This window comes from Amblyomma americanum, chromosome 4, assembly GCF_052857255.1.
Source record: "Amblyomma americanum isolate KBUSLIRL-KWMA chromosome 4, ASM5285725v1, whole genome shotgun sequence".
Lineage (NCBI taxonomy): Eukaryota > Metazoa > Arthropoda > Arachnida > Ixodida > Ixodidae > Amblyomma > Amblyomma americanum.
The window spans coordinates 152,144,779-152,166,047 of record NC_135500.1 but is presented as its reverse complement, the minus strand read 5'-3'; the positions used below and the strand labels follow the sequence as shown (position 1 = coordinate 152,166,047).

The 21,269-nt window shown below is 44.7% G+C and overlaps 1 protein-coding gene across 7 annotated transcripts in view; it reads right to left on the bottom strand.

Moving 5' to 3' along the window:
- Positions 1-294: 294 nt before the first annotated feature.
- LOC144128531 (NPC intracellular cholesterol transporter 1-like) overlaps positions 295-21,269 on the bottom strand; it is a 119,081-nt gene continuing 98,106 nt past the window's right edge. For 3 of the 7 annotated variants that reach the window (XM_077661979.1, XM_077661981.1, XM_077661983.1), the window contains 9 exons: positions 20,295-20,419; positions 18,037-18,154; positions 17,110-17,162; positions 16,230-16,371; positions 15,713-15,944; positions 14,225-14,338; positions 12,111-12,270; positions 7,808-7,921; positions 295-2,740 (listed from right to left, as the gene is read on the bottom strand). In XM_077661979.1, the coding sequence (XP_077518105.1) occupies positions 2,691-2,740; positions 7,808-7,921; positions 12,111-12,270; positions 14,225-14,338; positions 15,713-15,944; positions 16,230-16,371; positions 17,110-17,162; positions 18,037-18,154; positions 20,295-20,419 (1,108 nt within the window). In that variant the 3' untranslated portion in view covers positions 295-2,690. Of the gene's footprint in view, positions 2,741-7,777; positions 7,922-12,110; positions 12,271-14,224; positions 14,339-15,712; positions 15,945-16,229; positions 16,372-17,109; positions 17,163-18,036; positions 18,155-20,294; positions 20,420-21,269 lie in introns of all 7 variants that reach the window. The other 4 variants (XM_077661980.1, XM_077661982.1, XM_077661984.1 and 1 more) reach the window with 2 other exon arrangements.

Below are 21,269 nucleotides of genomic sequence, written 5' to 3'. Positions count from 1 at the left end.
CATATGAGTGGACTGGGTAAGTATATTTTCAAATTTGGTGATGCAGATGACATCGCGGCCCTCTTGACCAATAAGGGAATTTAGTTACGGAGATACCAGGCGGTTTTTGCAAGACTACAACCTAAATGCTATCGCAGTAATAAAAAGAAAACACTGAATTTCCACTTTTCTGACTATTTAGTTTGGGCAGGAAGTTGGAAAGTGTGTTCAGGTAGCATCTGCTTTTAAAACAAAAACTGAATTGTGTATGGGACCGCTTCCAACTTGGGTACAGTGACGCACAAGATCATAATGTACCACAAGACAACACAGTTCATTTTATTGGTCTTACTGTACAATCCTCCTATACAACTTGTTCCAGAGCAGTGATCGTGTGAATGTTCCATGTCTCTGCATGTAAACATGTTAATCCTTCATCCCACTGGTGACACACTACATCACACATTCACATGAATGTCCACCAGGATCACAAGTCAAAGGTGATTTTTTCTTTTGCTACAGAAATGCATGTTTGCCACAGAATGAGTTTCGTGGAAGGCAGGTGGGTTAAAAAACAGAACAAGACAAGCCTTAATGCCCACAAATAGAGAAAAAAAAAAAAGGGAATTGCGAAGCATTAAGACTACAAAGAACAGGGGCCATGTGGACCTTCATTTACTCCAGCTGCTGAGCATTGTTGAAGAAAAACTCAGTTCGGTTATAAAAATGAGTGCGCCATTTTTACTGCAAACCAACTTTGCAACTGCGCCTGCACACGCTTCCCTTCTGCAACCAGCAAAGGCACTGGCAAAGGAAATTGCAAAGAGTTCTTCATGTGAACGTTAAGATTCTGCATTTCTACTATGAGGACTGATGGAATACCAACAATTCAGGAGCCACACGGGCTCCTTGGGAATGTACCAAAATGTACACGCCAAATTTAGTAACTTTCCTACAAAATCGATTAAAATAAATAATACCACTCCATTCTCATGCCCCTCAGTAACTTTCTTAAAAAAAATAAGATAGAAGTAGAAAGACTAGATGCTCAACACAGAAGACAACACCACCTTCACAGACGACAGTGTTCAGACAGAAGACTTTGATGGGTCCAGTCACTGTGGAACATTTTGATCATGCAGTGTACAAAAAGTAAGAGGCCCTCTGCTTGCAAGATCGAGGAGAAAAAACAAGATCGAGGAGAAAAAAAAGAGCTAAAAAAGTGCATGTTCAGTGCCACAAGGATGCTCATGTCAGACGCTCAGTCGAGTAAAAGAACAGCACGTCTCTTCTTGTAAACACACAAGATCTTTGCCCGAGCCAAAAGTGGCCATACCTAAACAAACTATAAGGCATAACCCTCTCAATTAACAGAGGAGCGTGCACTTTTTAAGTCGTGAAGCCATGTGCTCCCTCTTCACAAGCATACATGAAAAAATTGATGAACCGACGTGGAATGTACGAAAAGTTCGAAAAGAGGTCGAGTTGATGTAAAAGAACGATGTAGTCGGCGCATAATAATCGTGGACCTGCAATACTCCCCTGCATGTGTAGTAAGAACATGCTCCACATAAAAAGATATTGCCCCTCAAGCACTGACTCCGCATAAAAAAAAGTGTAGTTGCCGCTAGACGTGTACACACATCTCAATGGTGCATCTCTCGGCTATTGATTAAGGTTTATTTTTGCAAGAGCAAGCTAAACAAGGCAACATATAATAAAGAGCAGACAAGGTAGAGTTATTTCTTCAAGGGTTTGTTCACTGGCGCTCTTTAAAAGAGCACTCGCACTTTCCTTCAATGACAACACTTTTCTCATGTGGCAGCCAGATCATTCTTCAAGTGCACGAGCCACAGTTGTGAGCTCGATTCGTGGCACTATTTAAGAAAAAATTCACTCGCATAAAAATAATTATTAGAAACAACAGCAACAGCTACAAAATGTGTCACCATTTATAGAAAGTGTCAATACGAGAAAGAAAAAAAAAATTGTAAGTGCTTGCTAGATGTATCTTCTTAAAGTCGGTCTTGCAACACGTGATGATGTACGCACAAAAGTTTAGCAGACAGTGTGTGGTCCAGTGATGCAAAAAGAGCAACAGTTAACAGGCTCGCGATACTACAAGTAGCACACACTGACCAATTTGCATGGGCTGCACAAATTCTTGTCAAGCAACCAGGAAAAACTGGCTCTTCCTCTTTCTGCCGATGACAGAACAACAAAGCACCTTTGGTGCTGAGTGTGAGAGACAGGCATAGACAGCAGACATGCACGAAGAAAAAAAAATGAAAGTAGCACTCGAATAGCACCAAATATAACATCTTCAACGACACGTCCCCCACATCTCAACAGCCACTGCTCTTCAGCACTCACAAGCACACATGCACATATACACACACACTCACATTCACACAAGTTTTGCATCACCAGATGCAAACAGCCCTCCTAATCTCAACAGGGAATGAGGGTCGTGGGGGGGGGGGGGGGGGTAATGGAAACCATATCACATGTACGTATTAAAAAAAAAAAGATTCAGTAATGTCTCGGTAAGGAAATAAAAGGGGGACCACATGCAAGCCACATGACAATGGCATTGTTGGAGGCGTAGTGGTCGTTCATGCCAAGAAATAAACGCGAGAACATAAGCATGAAAGATGCTGTCGCCTTCTGTGACGAAAGGTGGCTGCCAGCAGCAGGACCAGGCGGGCTGCTCATCTCTCTTGGTTTCCACTTCTCTCCTCCAAGGCACATCTCAGCACCCCTGTGAAAACACAGGGCGAAAATACTATACTTAATTTTCCACCCTCAAATCCTAATCGCAGTTGAAAAATGCAGCTGCAAGGAACGTTCCAAGTTTTTTTCTTCTTTTTGGTGCTTTTAACTCCCGAATAGGATGTGAAAGTCCTGCACATACTGGTCAAGTTGCCATTCTGGCCTTCACTAAACAGTTTTAGGCTCTCTAAAGAAGCCTGCACCTCTTGACATTTCTCCATTCCACCTCAGTACAGACATTCTTAAGTACAGTCTTGCATACTGCCACTCAGATTTTTGAAGTCTGAAAGCTGCAAACAATATACAGTAGCTGAACTGTTTCTCATGCTATTCAGCATAGCCAAGCTTGCTTTTTGCCACCAAGGAATGCACAATTCTGGACTGAATGAACAGATGGATTGGCTCAGATAGGCATGGCGATTTCTGTGCCTCACTGTTACCACACAAAACAATGGCACAAACTATTCTTTTTGAGAGGCTCGCGCACAATAGTTCCAAGTAGAGCCACAAACTATGAAGATAAACACGTGATCGTGCTGATACAACAGTGGGAGCATCCACTGGGGTCCCAACGCCCCTGCTACCCGTGTAATGGGAAGCAAGAAAGGGAGGGAGGTGTTGAAGCCTCTTGCTTCTTTCATGTCAGCATTCCTGGTCTGCCCGGCCATCAGTAGTCTGGAAACAGACCCCTATGTTCTTGCCTCACGTACACCGGAATTGCTGAGTATGTATGTGCCGAGTGGTGGCTTAGGCATATACTATATCCCCTTTAGACGCCAGTTAAATCTGCTGAAAGGAAAAACCATCTTTTGCATAAACGACGATCAGTAGACCAAGCAGAAGTGATGTGCAAAAAATTACGTAAAGATATTCGCATTTAAGCCTATTTTAGCGCCTTAAACCTGATACATGAAAGTAAACACTGCTACATTTGCTTGCCTTTTCTAACTGATCTTTAGACATGAATAAATGTTTAGCTGTCAGAATATACGTTTCAGGGAATTATTCTGTAGTTCATGATTATAAAACAGATAAAAGCAGTCATTCTGTGACGACAGGCAGAGGAAAATTCGATATTTTGAGCACCGAAATTGGCTTTTAGATGTGCAGCCTTCACGTCGGCACCGTTGTGTAATTAACATGCTCAGAAGTTGGGGCCAATGGTTGCTTTCATCATAAGTAATGCTTCAAGTCCGGCTGCATTGAAGGGGCCTCAAGTGATCTGAGCACAGGTGGAAAGGGAGTGAGAGATAGCATCTTGCGGCCTGTTTTACACATGGTATTTACAAAGATGAGAAGTGATTTTTAAAGGTCATTGTTTGCTCAACTTATGTCAGAAACCTGAAACAAACAGTCCCCTCGCTCTACCAATGTGCTGATTGTTGTTTTGTAGCCTTGGAGCTGAGTGGCTAGCTCTGAACTTACCATGGTGTGAGGGCACGGGCTCCCCTTTTTCATCTCCCCTTGTGTGATGCTGCCACTTTGTATTTTTCTCCGTCTCGGGTTTCACAGAAGATGTAATGATTCTTGATAAAAACCGCAGCGAAATTTTCAAAACAAGAGAAAAATGTTCTGACCACCACTGAAAATGGCTGCTTCCTCCAGATTCATGCGTTCTACAATCTAGCACAGGTGGTCTCAGATGCCTTTTTGAATATTGGTAGAGGGCCTGAGACCCTCCTAGACCTTCCTGAAATTATTCACTGGTCATAGCGCACTATGTTTGTTGGCAGCGGGTCAGCTAAGTGGCGGTTTTTTCTGACCATCTGCGGGTCTTCATTGCTTGGTCGGCCGCACTTCTTTGGAGGCGCTTCTATATCGGCTATTTTCATGAAAAACGCTTCAGCGGTGGAGTCATCCAACGTTCTCTTTGTACAAGCATAGTTTTCAACGCCCGTAAGCAGTAAGCCCATTTTCTACCATACGTGCACAAAAAACGGTGCATTGTGGCAAGAAAACGCCACTGATATTTTCGGCATTAAGGCGCCATGTCCTTGTATGTGGACACGCCACTCTGAACTTCTACCGCAGCACTTTTTCTTCATCTGTGACGATGAAAATTGGCGTGCCGTTTCTACATTAACCTATAGACATATTCTGAGCCCTAAATTGCATCATTCACGATCATGTGTAAAGATAGAATGCAAAAAAGAAAGCTATTTATTCGTCCCGCCAAAGAAAGACGTGACGCTCATATTTTTTTTTTTTTACAGACGCATTTCACTGTAGCTGCAAGAGATGGCGCCACAGACTTGACAGGGAAGGTCAAAATGGTAAGAGCACGGTATCCAAAGGCCGAAATTTGCCTTGCAAACGAAAATATGCGGAGCCTTATGTCGCGTCCACATATGTGGACCCGGCGCCTGAAGGGGATATACAGCAGTGTGGTAGCACAGAACTGCTCGTCTGTTCAAGGCACGGTTCATGGCATGGCCTGCGAGCAGCTCAAACAGTATCGGTAACGTGTGTGCAGTGGATATGCGGGGTCTGGACATTATAGAAGTGAGACGCTGGCACCAATACCGTATTAACGCGTGTAAGGACCGCACTTTTTTTTCCAGATTTGGGGGTCAATTTTCGATGTGCGGTTGCTCTGGTTGCTCTAGTGCACGTTCATTCCACAAGAAGTCGTCGCGCAGCACGTCCGCTGTCTACGCGTAGCCGTTGAGCAGCTCTTCTTCCAGTTCGGGAAACTTGCACGGCTTGCCTCAAAAAGCACGCTTTTTGCGGCTCGTGTTCCTCAACGCATCCTTTTGGTTCCACCATCGTCGGACGCACTCCTCGGCCACGTCAAATTTCCTGCCCGCCGCACGCTTGTCGTGTTCGACAGCAAACTCTCAGCCATGTAGCTATTAACGTGCTTGCCCATTGTGCTAAAACTGCTAAAACTACAACGCTTGGCGGCAGCACACGAAAGCCACAACTATGGTGAACCACAAGTCCCGTGCCTTTGACAGCCACAAAACGGATTGGATTGGATTGGATGCTGATGCCGATATGAATAGCGAGAGCAGGTGGGAGCTCGCGGCGGAGGAAAAAGTTGACGATGATGATAATGAGCCGCGGCCTCTAGCACCATCTGTGGGTGGCACCTGGAAGCTGTTGTGCGCATGTGTCGCCTCCGCGATGAAGCGCGCCGTTGCTCGCAGCCGGAGCTGATCTCTGAGGCCACGGCGTGTGCATTTCGAAGGTTATTTCCACGTGGGTCCTGTGGAAAGTTTGGGTGCGGCCCATACAGGGATATTATTTTTTTCTAATATTTCCTTCTGGAAAACAGGGTGCGGCTCATACATGTGTGCAGCCCTTGCACGCGTTTATACGGTATATAAGCTAATATTAACCCTTGAACACAGAACATGATAGATGACAAAATTTGCCTCGGAGCAACTCGGGTAATCTCGGGTTAGTTGGGAGCAGCATTGCACCAGCCGTAGCCAATGGGAGAGTGACCTTGGCCAAACCTAGCATTGCAACAGCCCATGCACAAATAAAATAAATATTGCCATGACTTGGTTTCGAACTCGCGGTGGCGTGAATAGATCAGCTTCACTGGCCACTGCACAAGAGCACTATGCCATCGCCTCAGCTGATCACGCCTTGTATTAAACTACAACACATTTTCAGACTGTGCATTCCACATCCTCATCTCCATCAACTGCGGCACAAGCAGATCAGATCAGCTTAACCTTTATCAGGGCTTAAATTGAGTCCAATACCGTCGCCACACATGCCGACGACCCAGCAAAGCAAAACCATGAGCCAACCAGACTAAACACGTGCTGCTGCATGTCTATTCGGTTTAACTGCATTATAACCTTACCACTTTTTTTTAGTAAAGTGATTTTTTTAGAACTTCACTGGTTTTTTTTACTGTTGGTTTATTGGGGCCGTTTTTCGGTTCCCACCAAGTCTGAAAAAATCAGTCGACTGCACGTTTTTATTCTGCAGCACCTTATTCCTACATTAAAGCTATCTACAGCTGCCGCAGTCATTTTATACTTTACAGTCATTTAAGGAGCCATAGCCATTCTCGGCGGCACTGTGCCCCCTTCGGGTGCAGAGACATTATATTCAACAGCTATACTGTGCCAATGAGGACATCTAAGCCAAGTAAGTTATTGTGCACTCAAAAAGAGGCGTAAAGAGGCGTAAAGAGGCTTTAAGGGAAATGCCAAATTGTGTACTGGATTCCTTTGCTCCAGGACTTTCAGTGAATGGCACATCATCGGAAGGTTTTTATTGTGGGAATTTAAGAGAGCAATTCAGGACCCTTTTATACAAGGTTTTTTTTTTGTGTGTGTGTGTGAAATTTAAGAGAGCAATTTAGGGCCCCTTTACAGAGTATGAGGAGGTGTATATGCCATTTTGTATATACTTCTGTTTTTCAGAGAAAAAGTTATCACACTTCCAACATAATGTCAGTACGAAAGAAAGATCAACATAAAAGTGCAGGCAGAAATAAAGAGCAGGAAAGAGCTTCCCAGAGAGAGCCACACTGAGAGTGCTGTAAGAAAGTAGCTCCGACGCATGCCAAACAGCAACAGACGGCCGCAGCAAAGCAGGGCTGACAAGTACCTGACTGTTCCGAGTTGATCTTCCATGCAACAACAAGCATGATAAGCTAAGCTGAATAAAAGCCCAAACTGAACAAACTCAGTGAACGATAGTGCTCACAAACAGGACTTCACTAACTGCATCAGGGGCATTTCGTGGAGTTTTGCTAGCCAAGGACTTCCAACATTACAGCTGAAACCAGTCACAAGGAACACTGAAATAAAGAATTACCTGGTTCAAATCAGTGTATTTATAAAGAATCAATATGAAAAAGTGACCATACCCCATTGTACCTCAATTCATAAAGCCTTGAAGAGAATAAAAAATTAAGGTCCTAAATGCCAGCGATGAGAAGTAAACAAGCAAGCAGCTGCAGTACTACAAGCTAAGAATTGATGACAGAGTTGTACGCAAGCAAAGATACAACCACAAGCCAGAAGAGAAGGGCGAGAGCCGCACATGAGGTACTCACATTTAAATACATAGGCATAAAATCACGCACTCACATCCGTTGGAGTATATTTTTCGTTTTTAGGCCTCATTATGGTGGGTGTCACCGTGCTCATCTCGTGAAGCTGGATGTGTTCTATCAACTTGTCCTTGTTGACTGGGGGACCTGTGGAGAGGTGGTAAAGGTGGGGTTCAAAATGTGTGTCGGGATCTCCTTAGAGGCTTGAACACTTGGAAGGCAAAGGGAAAGCAAAAAAAAAATTTTTCCCTAAATATATTCATATTATGTGGGGACCAAAAATATGTTTGAAAATTAATCGGGGTATGAATAATTGGGAGCCATTCGTTAATACACTTCATTTCATTGAAATCGAAGCATCAGTTCGAATAGAGTGACAGTTTGAATTAAGCACACTGCACCACAATCAAGTAAGTGGCAGAGAATACAGGCACCAGCAGTACACTGGCATGTATGCCATTGCTGCAGCAAACAGAAACATGAACCGCGATTCCTAGGATGTCGCTTGTGATTGCCACACATGCTAACGGCATAAGGTGGTATGTGAAGCTTAATGTCCTGAAGCTGCACAAGGGTTATGAGAGACACCGTTATGCAGGGCTTCAGATTCAATTTCGAGCACATAGGATTCCTCAACACAAACATTGCACGCACAGTGGGTAGTCTCCAAAAAGCATTGTCCTCTGCAGCGCTGAATGTTTCTTTCATGACAAAAAACTGATGCGTGGAGGAAACCTTGCATTCAGTTTGACAACACAGCAATCATTGTATCTTCGGCAGCACAGCTATAGAGGAGCCCTGTAATCACGAACTTTACTAACCACAGTAACTTTGCAATTCTAGCAAATTCTCTCGGGCATTGGCAATTGAGTCACCCTTGTTTGTAATGAACACGTATATTATGAATTACTGGCTGTACCGAACTGCTCCCTAATATTTTAAACAAACACATGAATTCCTTACTTTATATATCGAATGTGGCCATAAAATGGATATATTGGACTGTTGAGTGCCAAGCTCTGCCCACTCGGATGGCATGTGTTAGGATTTGCCTCACTATACAAGTGACTGGTGGTTGGTGCGCAAGGGATCATGTCGTGCTTCACACTTTATCTCACATTTCCCAACAGCGTCACACAGCTGGTAGCCAGGCGGTAAGAACCAAAGACATGGTGAGTTGTAGCCTTCGAGTAGCAATCTTGTGCTCACATTTATGGAGGTGGTAAAAATGACAACAGCTTTTGTTTGGTGTCTCATTTTTCATGCAACATCAAAGTAATACAGAAAGGCCACCCCAGCTGGCACTTGACGTACCGCCGCCGCGTCCTGAAAGTGCTATGCGGGGAAGCCAACCTCAATACGTTTTGGCATTAGTTTTTTGCTACCTCCATAACCACTGCCACCGGCTTCGAAAAGGCGTTATAACTTTGGAAAACGTCTTTCCCAGTGGCCATCCTTTCGCTGACTACATTCCACATCTCCTGCACGAGCTTCGGGCATTATTTTATATTACAAATTTCGGCTATATATAGTCGACGACCGATTTTTCGGACTCTCTAGGGACCGTGAAAACGACCGAAAAATCAGGCAGTCCGGAAAATCAAATTTCACCAAAAAAATCGCAAACTTAATACCAATATGCCGGAAGAAGGCGTCAGTTGTATTGCTCATATTCTAAAGCTCCTCATGACTAAATTTCGCCGCACGACATGTGCACGGACGAGGGCGGCGATCGCTTTCATGAGCTCGGCCTGGCTGTGCTGCCTGCGGCATGTCGCCGATGAATGCACGAGTTGGGATAAAAGCTAAATCGAAAGCGAACATGCCACTGCGGGAACTGCGCTGTGCCCACAGTACGATGGGCCTGGAATGAGAACGGGAAGATGGCGAGACAATAAGAACCGAGAAACAGTCGAAGCTAGCGCTCCATCAGCGTTGGCCTTTGTCATTAGGCTCAAATCGGCCTACAACCCAAATCGACTAGAACCCAAATCGGTATCGTATCCGGCAATATGCACTCTGCGATGGCTTGTGTATAATGAGAGGCGTCTAGCCTAGCTGTCATCGAAACGTTAGTTGTTGACGTTTTTACGATAGAAAAGTCAGGGTTGCGGTACATTTTGCTGCGAGTACGCTGACCTCGCTTTGAAATGCACCACTATTTCCACCCGTGCTCGCCGTTTCCATGGGGCCGTGCGCCTCCCACACGCTTCGCTGCTACCTCTTTCTGTATCCAGGACAAAATACTCGGTACAGATGAGTCCCGTGAACTCTGACTACTGTTCGAGTTCATGCGGTGGAAGACGTTCAAAAACAGTATGAATTCAAAATCATGCGGGCGCAATGTACCGACTCGCACAGAATTTGAGCATCTGAAGTTAAAAGGCTTCCTTAAGCTTGAATTTAGTTTTGTTTTATCAAGTTTTCGATCTCTCCTGCAGTTTTAATTAATGCGGTTCCATTGAACGCATAACCGTATTTACTCGCATAATGAACCCACTCGCATAATGAACTCACTCACATAATGTACACCCCCCCCCCCCCCCCCCCCCAATTGAATGCATAACCGTATTTACTCGCATAATGAACCAACTCACATAATGTGCCCCCCCCCCCCCATTGGCGGTCAGAATTTACTTTTTTTTTTTCCAGCCTTTAGCTTTTTGTAGCTAGTTCCTCAGTTTTCACGCTGTCCGCAGCACAGAGCTTGCCAGAACGCCAAGATGCTCCCGGCCACTGATAACATTACTAGTTTATCTTTTCAGGAGAGCTCCCGCCAGAAGGGTGGCGGGAGGGGAGGGGGAGAGCGCAGCGCGCTCGGCGAACTTGGCAGAGCCCCAAGACGCTGTATGCTGTAAGTCATTCCCATTACGCACTTGTCACCGCCCTGTGTGTTTTAACCTTGCGTAAACGGGCGCCTGACCTTCAGGGCCGGTGTTCAGCACGTTCGCGTTATCTCGGACGCAAATGGCCGGTGCCCCCGGCTACCACAAAATTGCCCGATCACGTCAAAGTGAACGATGCTTAAAAGCAGGGGCATGAACACAAACCCATCTGACCACGCGCGTTTGTTAATGACGAAGGACGGATGGACAGAGGTATGATATGAAATATCGACCCTTCCAAGAAAATCTGTTAAAACTTTTTTTCCTCTGTAATGAACCCTCCCCCCAAACTGATGTCAACTTTTCTGGAAGAAAAGTGGGTTCATTACGTGAGTAAATACGGTATATGGTGGCTTGGGTATCGGCGGCGAGTGCGAACAAGGTCCTTTTTATCGAGCAGTCAGTTCCGGTGCGTCCGAAATTTCAAGCGCTCTTATACATTGGCTCTATAGGTCATGTCGCGGTGCCGCGAAAAAGTACGAATAATAAAGCATGTCCGAAAAATCAGCTGTCCGAATTTTCGGTCGTCGACTAACTATTTTGAGATTTTGTACCTGTTCACTACAATGAGGTTTGACAGCATGTTGCCTCATGCCCATAATAAGAGCTTCTGCATCACAAGTGATATCTAGCCTAGGCTGCACACAGACAAAGCATGTATGATTAAAAATGAGACAGTAAAGCATTAAATTTTTGTAGAACACAGTACTGTTCATCAAATTTTTGCCTGCTTCTCTGCAAGAACCTACCTGCATCAATAAATACCTAGCCAGTGTACTAGACAAGTGAACTGCTCACAACTTTTTCCAGCAATTCAAGCAATAGCATGCGATTTAAGACAACACTTTCTCATCCTTCAACAAAACTTAACAGCAAGCTCAACCTTCCTTGATCATTTGACGAGAAAAAAAATCTTAAAAATGTCCCTTTTTCTTTTCAAAACAGTATTATGGCAATAGTGCATCTAACATCACTCCTTATAAAATTCCACTGAGGCAACAACAGAGCACAACATCTGAACAGCAAATGTCAACATTTATTTACATTGCTAAAAACGGTCACTGCACAACAGTGCCATTATTCGACTTCATTTCAAATCTACCAGTCTTTCTTCCATGTGCTGCAACAGGGGGCAAAGCTGCAAAAGGATGAATGACAAAACGTTATGCAACGGAAGTTACTTAACCTTACAATGGTTAGCGTTATGGTAGGCCCTATATCCAATGTCTTTGTCCCGTTGTTTTTAATATTTCCCGTAGCTGCAAGTTTTACGTGTTCAACTAAAATAAGCCAGTCTGCTACAGCCCACACCAACATGGATTGTAAAGCCTAGCTCACCAAACACAGACATCGTATGATTTCTGCTTGGGCCAGATGCAACATTATCGAGTCCTTAGCAACGATCGCTGAAGTTCGCAGAAATCTGACAACAGCCTTGTAAGCACACTAACCAAGGATGCTGAGAAAGACAGGCAGGAAGATGAGGCTGTGCAATGTGCCAAAAGCGATGATGCCCAGGTACATGCGGAAGTAGAACACCTGGAAGATCTGAGACTTTGCAAATGCCAGCACCAGGATCCCGCAGTCAGTCAACGTGATGCCCGAAAGAATCTGTGTGAAGAGCAGTAATACAGGACGCATCAGTGGGACGACCCATGGGCGCACTCACTGTACAAGAGAACGTGCAGTGCGCTAAAATAACAATGTCCGCGACAAGTTCACTGTCATAGTCACATAGGCTATGCTTTTGCCCACAAACCTCTTCAAATCTCTTCCTCCTTTCTTAGCAAACAGTTAAAACTATACTACTGTATTTACACATATATAACATGGCCACAAATATAACATAAAGAGAAAGTTCAAAACCATGAAAATTTTTTAAAAATTACAATTATAATCATGTTTGTCCATGCAAAATCACGTTATAACTGTACCCTGTTTCTGAATTAACGGATCTGAAACTGATGAAGTGAGGAGAAGAGTTCACAGGGACACCTAATTACCATATTTACATGATTGTAAGTCGACCTATTTTTTTTAATTTGAAAATCCGAAGTGGGGGGGTCGACTTAAGTGAAGGTGAGACAAACGAGAGATATCAGGCATGCTACAGCATGGTTGCATTTTTACTGCGTGGCTCCATCGCATTACTCTTGGTGCTGGCCTTGAGCAGCTGCTATGTCAACGCGCAAAACTGGCATCCCCTCCCCGCGCGCATGGGACGTGGCCGATGGCGACTATCGATAAACAGCAAACTGGCACCCCACATGTGGCTGCTGACTGAGGTTGCGGTTGCTGTTAAGCAGCGGTGGCAGCCTGATAATGCAATCGCGTTCTAAGGGAAGGTCAAGCATCCAACAAGTTTTCTTTTTACTTTCAAATGCACACTCGGTGCTCAGCTCAAGGGAGCGCTGATGGAAGGGCCGCTGTTCCAATCGAGGCAGCACCCCCACTCGGAATGGCAGCAGTGCCGGGGAATGTCGGTAGCCGATGGAAGAGCCGACGCCATTCACGCGTAGTTTCTCTTTGGCTCTGACGTATTTGACTACTGCCGGCCGCATTTCACAAGTTTTTAATGTAGTGCTTCGTCAGTCGTCATTTGTGCTCCGGGTCGGGCAAGCGATCGGCGCTCGTTCACTGCTACATTCAAGATGGCTGCCATTCTTTACGCCGAAGAAATGAACAGCTGCGCGCCGGGTCGCCAGTTTGACGTTCACAGTGGGTGAAACAGGTGTCGCAGCTGCAGCGAAGAAAATTTTCAGCTGTTCCACGTGATGTCTTGATGCAGCTGTTTGCGAAGTGCGGGATTTCGCTGGACGACGACGTTAGAACAATGAGCTGCGGGACCGCAGCAGCGATCACGATGGCAGCGCTAGTGAGGACGATGGCGCAAGTGTGAACGAGTAGCCCAGTGACTAATACATTTTCGTTTTGGAATGTGTCCACGGGCACACCCGTGCGCGGCAGCCGATAGCGGCTGGCGATAAATGGCGCCCGCTGGAAAATTGCTATCGCGTTCAACTATTCGAGGCCAAGCTTAAACAACATCGAAGTAGTTTTTTTTGGGGGGGGGGAAATATGAATTGGGGGTCGACTTACAATCGAGTTGACTTACAATCGTGTAAATACGGTACATTATATGTTAGCAATGCGATAGCATCAGAACCTGTTGACGCCTTAACATGGGGTCTTGTGTCATTCTTTCATGGTTGTGTTTGCGGACCACTGCACATCTATGTGCACACAACCAGACATCTCATCGGGTCATCTAGTTGGTGGTTAGATGTTTCCCTGAAGGTGTCTAGCGGCAGCGACACACACGCAATGAAGATGCACTGAAACATATAGCTGTCACTTCCAGTCTAGTGCCATCACTTCTGGTCCTGGGAATTACGTGATCAACAACTTCCTGATGAGGTTTCTAACGCTATCTCAATATAAACTCGCACTAAATACTTCTGTAAATATGGCACAATCAAAGGTTTAAGAGGACAATACGTGCTCAAGACCACAAAATTAAAATAACGAGTAATAGGAAAATTACTGCTGAAAAAACTCCACCCACCGAGCTTCCCATCTTGGTGAGAGCATCCTGGGCCCTCTTCACCCTGGTGGGAGCCCCGCTGAATGCGAACACCCGCACCAGGTGGGAGCAGAACTCGACGGAGATGCCCACGCCCTGAAATCAGAAGTAGTGTATGTCGGTTTAGTTTTTTTCTTCATTCTACCCTATGGGGTAAAGGCACTAGGGGAATAATTATATCAAATGAAACAGATAAGCAAACAGAAAATAATGTTACAAACAAATTTGTTTTTCCGGAATTTATCACGTCAGCTAGTCCACAACAAAAATTTTTACATCCGTAACGGCTTATGTTGGGGGAAGGTGGTTCTGCATTTGTTTTTCCGGAATTTATCACGTCAGCTAGTCCACAACAAAAATTTTTACATCCGTAACGGCTTATGTTGGGGGAAGGTGGTTCTGCATGACTGATGATTAAGGAAGGCAGGACTCAAAAAAAGAGAAAGTTTTAGCATTACATTTTACAGTGCAAAACAAATTGGAACGATTCAGGCACAGATCCTGCTCGAGAAACAGACAAGCTGGTGTTACTGTAGCTACAAACTGGGAACAGACAAAGGTCATGACAATAAATGTGGGTTAGTGATGACGTAAGCATTCTCAAGCAACTTCATCAGAACTACCTTCTGTGTGACATCGTGACAGAAGGAGTGATGCAAGAAAGCAATATTGCCAAGCTTCACTGTGTAGTACTAGACGGCTCTTGGCTGCTAACAGCTCGGTGCACACTTGGTATTTGCGTACACTTGGCGACAAGACCGAACTAGCATTTCTCTTTTCAATAACAATGTGCAAAACTCCTACTTATTTACATGCATTACTGGGGTGCTTTAAAATTGCAGTTAATCACAAAACCTTTACAATACTGCAAAACTAATGGCCACTAAACGGCTGTTATTTTATGCCAGGATGTACTTATGTGAAGGGCACTCACTATCATCACTGCCATTGTGTGTCTTGTGTGCTCCAGAATATCACCACAACATTTTAAAAACTTCACTGCTGACAGCTCTACATTATGTCTCATAATTCACAAATTTAATGCCATCCTGATAAGACAAATACTAATCAGACAGACTGCGATTGTATTGATGGACATTTTCTAGCACTGGTCTTTGGTTCCTCGCAATGACCATGGCAGCATTGAGACTGCAGACTACAGTGTTGCGCTCTTGTGTTTGGTTCTAGCAAACAAGTAGGTCAGTACTTCTGTGCACTGCAAACCACCTGAGCATTACTTTGGTGTGTGTGTGAGTGTGAGTGCACCTAAGTGCACTCTAAGAGTGAGCACACTCAAACTCCATACCACTGCAGCTCAAGGCTAAAGAAAAAGCCTCAACACACTTCTAATGGTTGGTAGCCTATCAGCTTGATACACTGACTCAGCCAGTAGCTGAATGGGCACTCAGTGGATGAAAAAGATTGATCTGAAGGATTCCGAGTTGCCACTTCAGTGAAGACTATGCTCACCACCACCAGGTTGACGAGTGACACGGCGTTCAGTGAGATGTCCCACCAGTACATGAGGCCCATGAGGTTGACAATGATCATGACGATGGTGAAGGTCACCACCAGGGCAGACACAAAGTCCAGGCCAAGCAGCACGAAGGTCACCACAAAGATGGCACCCAGGGAGAGTGCCAGGTTCTTGAAGGTGTCCGGCCACATGGTCAGGTACTGCTCGTAGAAAACGTGCACCAGGCTGCACGTGGATGGTCGGGAACAGAAGAGAGAACAGTGTTGAGTGCAGACCAAAGGAGAAATGAACACAAAGCAGACATTTATAGCTAACAGAAGCAGCTGCCCCCATTTCATAACTGATGGTCTGCCCTAGCCATCTGCTATAACTGCTATCGAAAGCCAGGCTAAACAAGGTTAAATGGGAACAGCATTAACATTCGACCAGATTTACAGGAAAAACGAGAACAGTCTGCTTTCTGCTTCTAGCAACCACTCAGCGCAAAAATTTAAAATTCAGCCTTCTCACCTGTACGGGATCACTTCAGAGTCTGGTTGAACTTCCTGGACAATCTGGGTCAAGTTGTGAGAGATGAGTCGAGCCCATTCCAGAGCAGAGTAGAAGTCCTTCGATGTCTTCAGCACAGGATGGTAAGCCGAGAAATAGGCAGCTAAAAATGCAAAGCAATAGGGCCGTGTATCCAGTCAGGAATGAATTCCATGCCAGCCTGAGAGGAGCGGTTCACAAGGCCATTCTCACCACAACTCTACAGCAAACCCTCTCAGGGCCCTTCGCTTCCCGTAACAAATTTGCATTTGCAGGATGGCCCTTTTGACCACAGCACAATTCTGGGTACAACTGAATTCTGGGCAAACTGGTCAGAGCAAAACAAAGATTATAGCTTTCCGAGCTCTCGCACTAGATGCACGTCAAAAATGCCCAGGAAGTTGTGCAGGCAGAGAGAGCTGCTTTTCTGCACACAGGTGGTAAAAATGCTCAAGTTGTAGCCGGGTCGCACAGTTCCTTGATGTTTTGGTTACCGATGCAGTGCCAATTCCACTTGCAGGAAATATTAGCGATATTACCGTCTGTCTTGCTGAGGGGACTGACGAGAAGGCGACGAAATGACTGACAGAAAGTGTCAGCCTAAACTGACACACGTACTGCACAGCTAACAGAAGACAATGTGTGCATGTGTGTGTTTGTGCGTGTAGCTGCACACAGGCTGTGACAGGCATTGTAGCAGAAGGCTCTGGATTGATTCCGATCCCATGGGTTTCTTTAATGTCCACTGAAATCATACAGCACAAGACCACCTTTGCATTCTGCCTCGATCGAAACGTATCGGCTGCAGCCAGGACAAAGTGCGAGAGTGAGTGAGAGCACTGGTGAAAAGAACGCAGCTTACCGTTAATGGTCCCATTGACATGGCTGATGGCGCCTCCATGTTCCGCACGACCACTAAAAATATGACAGAAAAAGAAATGCAGAACAAGGTTAGCTGCATGCTACAGCTATCAGGGCAAAAAAAAAGATACAAGCTGTATGCCTTGGTCCATTCATACTCCACTGATATTTATGTATAAAGCTAACCATTAATTCAAACATGAATCATTTCTGCCACCGATAATTCCAACCTGGCATCACTGTGCTTAGGCAACGTGGGCACAAGGACAGCAGAGTAACACGCTCGCAAAGCTGCGCCACTGCTTCAAAAGTGGTGTGAAGGTAAAAACGGGGTGTGAGGCCAAAAGAGGAGAATGGTTGCTCTGGCTCAAGTGTTCAGCGGTGGTAGCTAACTGTAACGGCAGCAACCAGATGCATTACCTCCGTCAATGGTGATCTCTAAGGCTTACCGTGTTACCTTTTGTTAACGGCACTCTGACACACCTTCTGAGGAGAGAACATAATCTCGCTCAATTCCTAAATTGTGTCGCTGTGAGCACCTGAGCCAGATAATAGACATCTTCTGTGGTGGTGGTGGTAGTGGTTTTATTAAAAATAATAGTAAAAAGGAAGGAAAAGATTTTTGCTAGCCCCGGCATCTGCCATCGATACTGAAGCACCTGAGCTGGGGCAGCGGAAATAATCTTCTGTGCAGAGAACCCACAATCGCAAGCGAGTGTTAGCGAACTCTTTCCGGCGACTTTTACATGTTCGCTCCCTCCTACATCTCGTTCATCTGCATATGGCAGTTAAGAGATAGCTATTGGTTAGCTTCTCTCAAAATGTCATGCAGCTACCATGGCCATGACTAGTCAGCATCACTCCGGCGGATCAACAAGCTAGACTGCATGGTCAATGCTGCTAGCACATGCTTGCATGACCAACTTACGCTGAGGAACACTTTGGACTAGGCACATCGGTCAGGAACCAAGAAAGGTAGTGCTTGAATGTTTCATTGGCAAATGGCTTGCTTCTCTCTACGTAACATTGCTTGCATGTTCCATTTGCTGAAATTGAAAGTAAAAAAATGACAGCAGAAAACTTATTAGTCAGAACCAACTGCCTCCACACTTCCGGATTATCCCTTGAACAAAGTTAGGGATAGTGTTCGATGAACAAATGAAGCAACTGCTGCTGCTAAGTACTCCCAAGCCTCCTTCCTTAAAATTTAAATTTATGGGTTCCATATATTTGTAAAAATTTTTTAATTTAAGGGTTAAAAAAAATCAGGGGGCACTTAAGACTGCTTACATGCTGTAAAGGCGAAATCATTAGTGTGTCGTCGTAAGCATTCGACCTCATCGCAGGTTGTCCACTGAGAAATTAAACAAAAACACGCCTTCAAATGCTGATTCCACAAAAGCCGAATCCAAAAAGGTTTGAGTGAAACACCTGAATACTCAGTTTGGACACCTGTCGCGAGCTAGCCTCAAACTTGACTAGCAGATGGATACTATGTGCAACCAGGACACGTACCACACCATTGGGAGCGCTGTATGATGCATGGTTCAATCACAATTTTGATATGAAAATTGGTTTTTGAGGAAAAGAAATGGCGCAGCAACTGTCACAGATCTCGATGGACACCCCAACCACGCCTCAAGGGAAGAGGCAGAGAGTCTAGGAAGGCATACAATTAAAGGTGAAAACACAGTCGGTTTGAATTCCTGTGGCAAGGTAGCCTCCAATTTGACTAGCACATGTAAGTAGTCCTGTGTGAATACTCGATAATTTCGAATATTCGGTAGAATAGTAAAATATTAAATATGCGATTCGAACCGAATGTTTGGTGCTGTGGTGAAACTTGGCTACCCTTAATGGAGAACCCTGTGCACTCACTAGCAGGTGTCCATGGAGCCGTCGCTTAAAAGCAATAGCTGCACAATGACGCAATTGCAATTAAGACCAGCACTTGGGGGTCTCATAACAGGTCTCACACTCCCTCCAAATATGTCGGCTCCGCATGGAGGCCAACTCCCCAATTTTCGTTGGCACTGTTGCAGGACATTGACACACTTCAATGAGTGCAATGAAGATCAATGCATTCTTTTTTTTTTTTTCAGGTAATGGCCTTGTGTGTTCCAAAATACATGATTTTTAAAATTCCTATTGTGCCATTCAACTTATTTGGTGTGCTGGAAGTGTTCGAAACATTCGCTTCGAAATTATTCTAAGAAAATCACTAAAAATTCATTTCGAACCAAAAAACCACTATTCGCACATGCCTACATGTAAGCTATATGCAATGAGAAATCGTATGACACCACCAAAACTCCGCACGACAAACAGTTGCGTCAAATTTTGGTACGAATGTAGTCTGGAAAACTGGCGCCACATGAAGGTCTGCCAGGCGCATCGGAAGGGATGGGGAGAGTGCTTGGGTGGCTAGATAAGGCTGTTGCGACTCCATCTTTTTGAGGCTATAGGTCGGCAACGAAATTTTATCTAATGGGGCTAGTAAGGCTGTTGCCTTAAAAATCTTTATGCACACCACTCTGAAATTGCCCATTTTCCTGCTTTTAGGAAAGAGTTCATAAACAGACCATAGCAACACAAACATCTGCCTTACAGAGCACTAAATAGGCAATAAATAACATGACCTTTGCTTTAATGTTATTACTGAGCATAACGTAAAAAATGGCAACATTATGTAATGCACTGCCCGAGTAGTCAACAGTAAGTGTTGTTTCATTCCCCCATAACTTCCCTCTCACATCATTTCCTTTTCTTTGTTTTTGCTAGGGATACTATCCCAATGGGACTGTGCTCAAGTGAAACTAGAAGATGTGTTTAAAAAAAGGGGGGGAGAATGGTGAAAGCCTCTCACACCTGGTCAGGTAACTCGTTAACTAGGTCAGCCTGACCCCTCCCTACTGAATTCAGCAGCATTTGGCAGTAGCACCACCCAACTGCAGCGCTCTATACATTACTTTTGCTTCCATTTGAGTGAATATCTGAAGAATTTGCCCTCCTACAGACCACAGAGGTTGGTATTCTGTTTACTTCACCCTGTTCAAAAACTTTGCAACCCTTTGGTCACTCGGAGGATCGAAACAATACCTACTGCACAAAATTTTTAATTCTATCAAATGTGCATAATTAAATTCAGATTACTACAGGATATATTAATATAAAACGAGCTCTCACCTTTGCCATATTCAGAGAAACAGAAATCATGCGGCTGGTTCTTGGTCTCAAAGCAGCAGTCTGGAGACCGCATGTACTGAATGTACTGGTCAAGCCAGTATGACCGCAATCTTGTCACATAGGTCCTAGAGAGAAAAAAAAGCCACTCCCACATCACAAAATATACTAAAAAATAAATGTCATGCGAACATTACTAATATAGAGCCTCGTTACTCTTAAGCAGGAAAAAAAAAAGACCACCAAAAAGACCTTTTTCTTTGGGGGGGTCTTGAATCAGCTATACATGTAAACAGCAGTTAAGACTATGAATGCAGACAGCCTCTGCATGCATTTTTTTTAAGCGATAAGATTCACTATGCTAGGTAAAGCAGTCTTTCGGAAGGCAGCACAACGACCTTAAACAACCTTCAGCCCAACCAAGGATAGCCGTGTATGACCATATGTGGTACAGTTATGGTGTCGAACCCTTGACTCCTGGCCTTAACCCATGACCTTTATTTGACCTTTGACACTAGGTGACCTTTGGGTTGACCTTTGACCTTAACATCCGATAGGGTGATGTGAAGCCACGTGATGACATCCGATGGTGGTGTCGTAAGACCATGTGATACCACGTCATAGCCATATGGTTGTGTCAGTATATACAGAACGACTGTCGCGAGCGTGTAGCAGAGCTGCCATGGAGAGCCTCAGATACTTAGCAAGCGTGCTTGTGTTTCGCTGAATTCCAGGGTTAGCCAAGTTAAGCCACTGCCAATTTTTTTCTTGTGCAGCTACCGACCACAAAATGTTCCTTCCACAGACACCAGTCTTCACTATCAACCCGAAAGCTCCAAATGAATAGATTTTCTGCTCTCCACGCACGCAACTAAGCACAACTTTAAAAACCTGCACGCATATGTGCCATTTACACACGTATACAGTCGAACCTCGTTCTAACGAGCATGGATTCAGTGAATTGATGTATAGATGTAG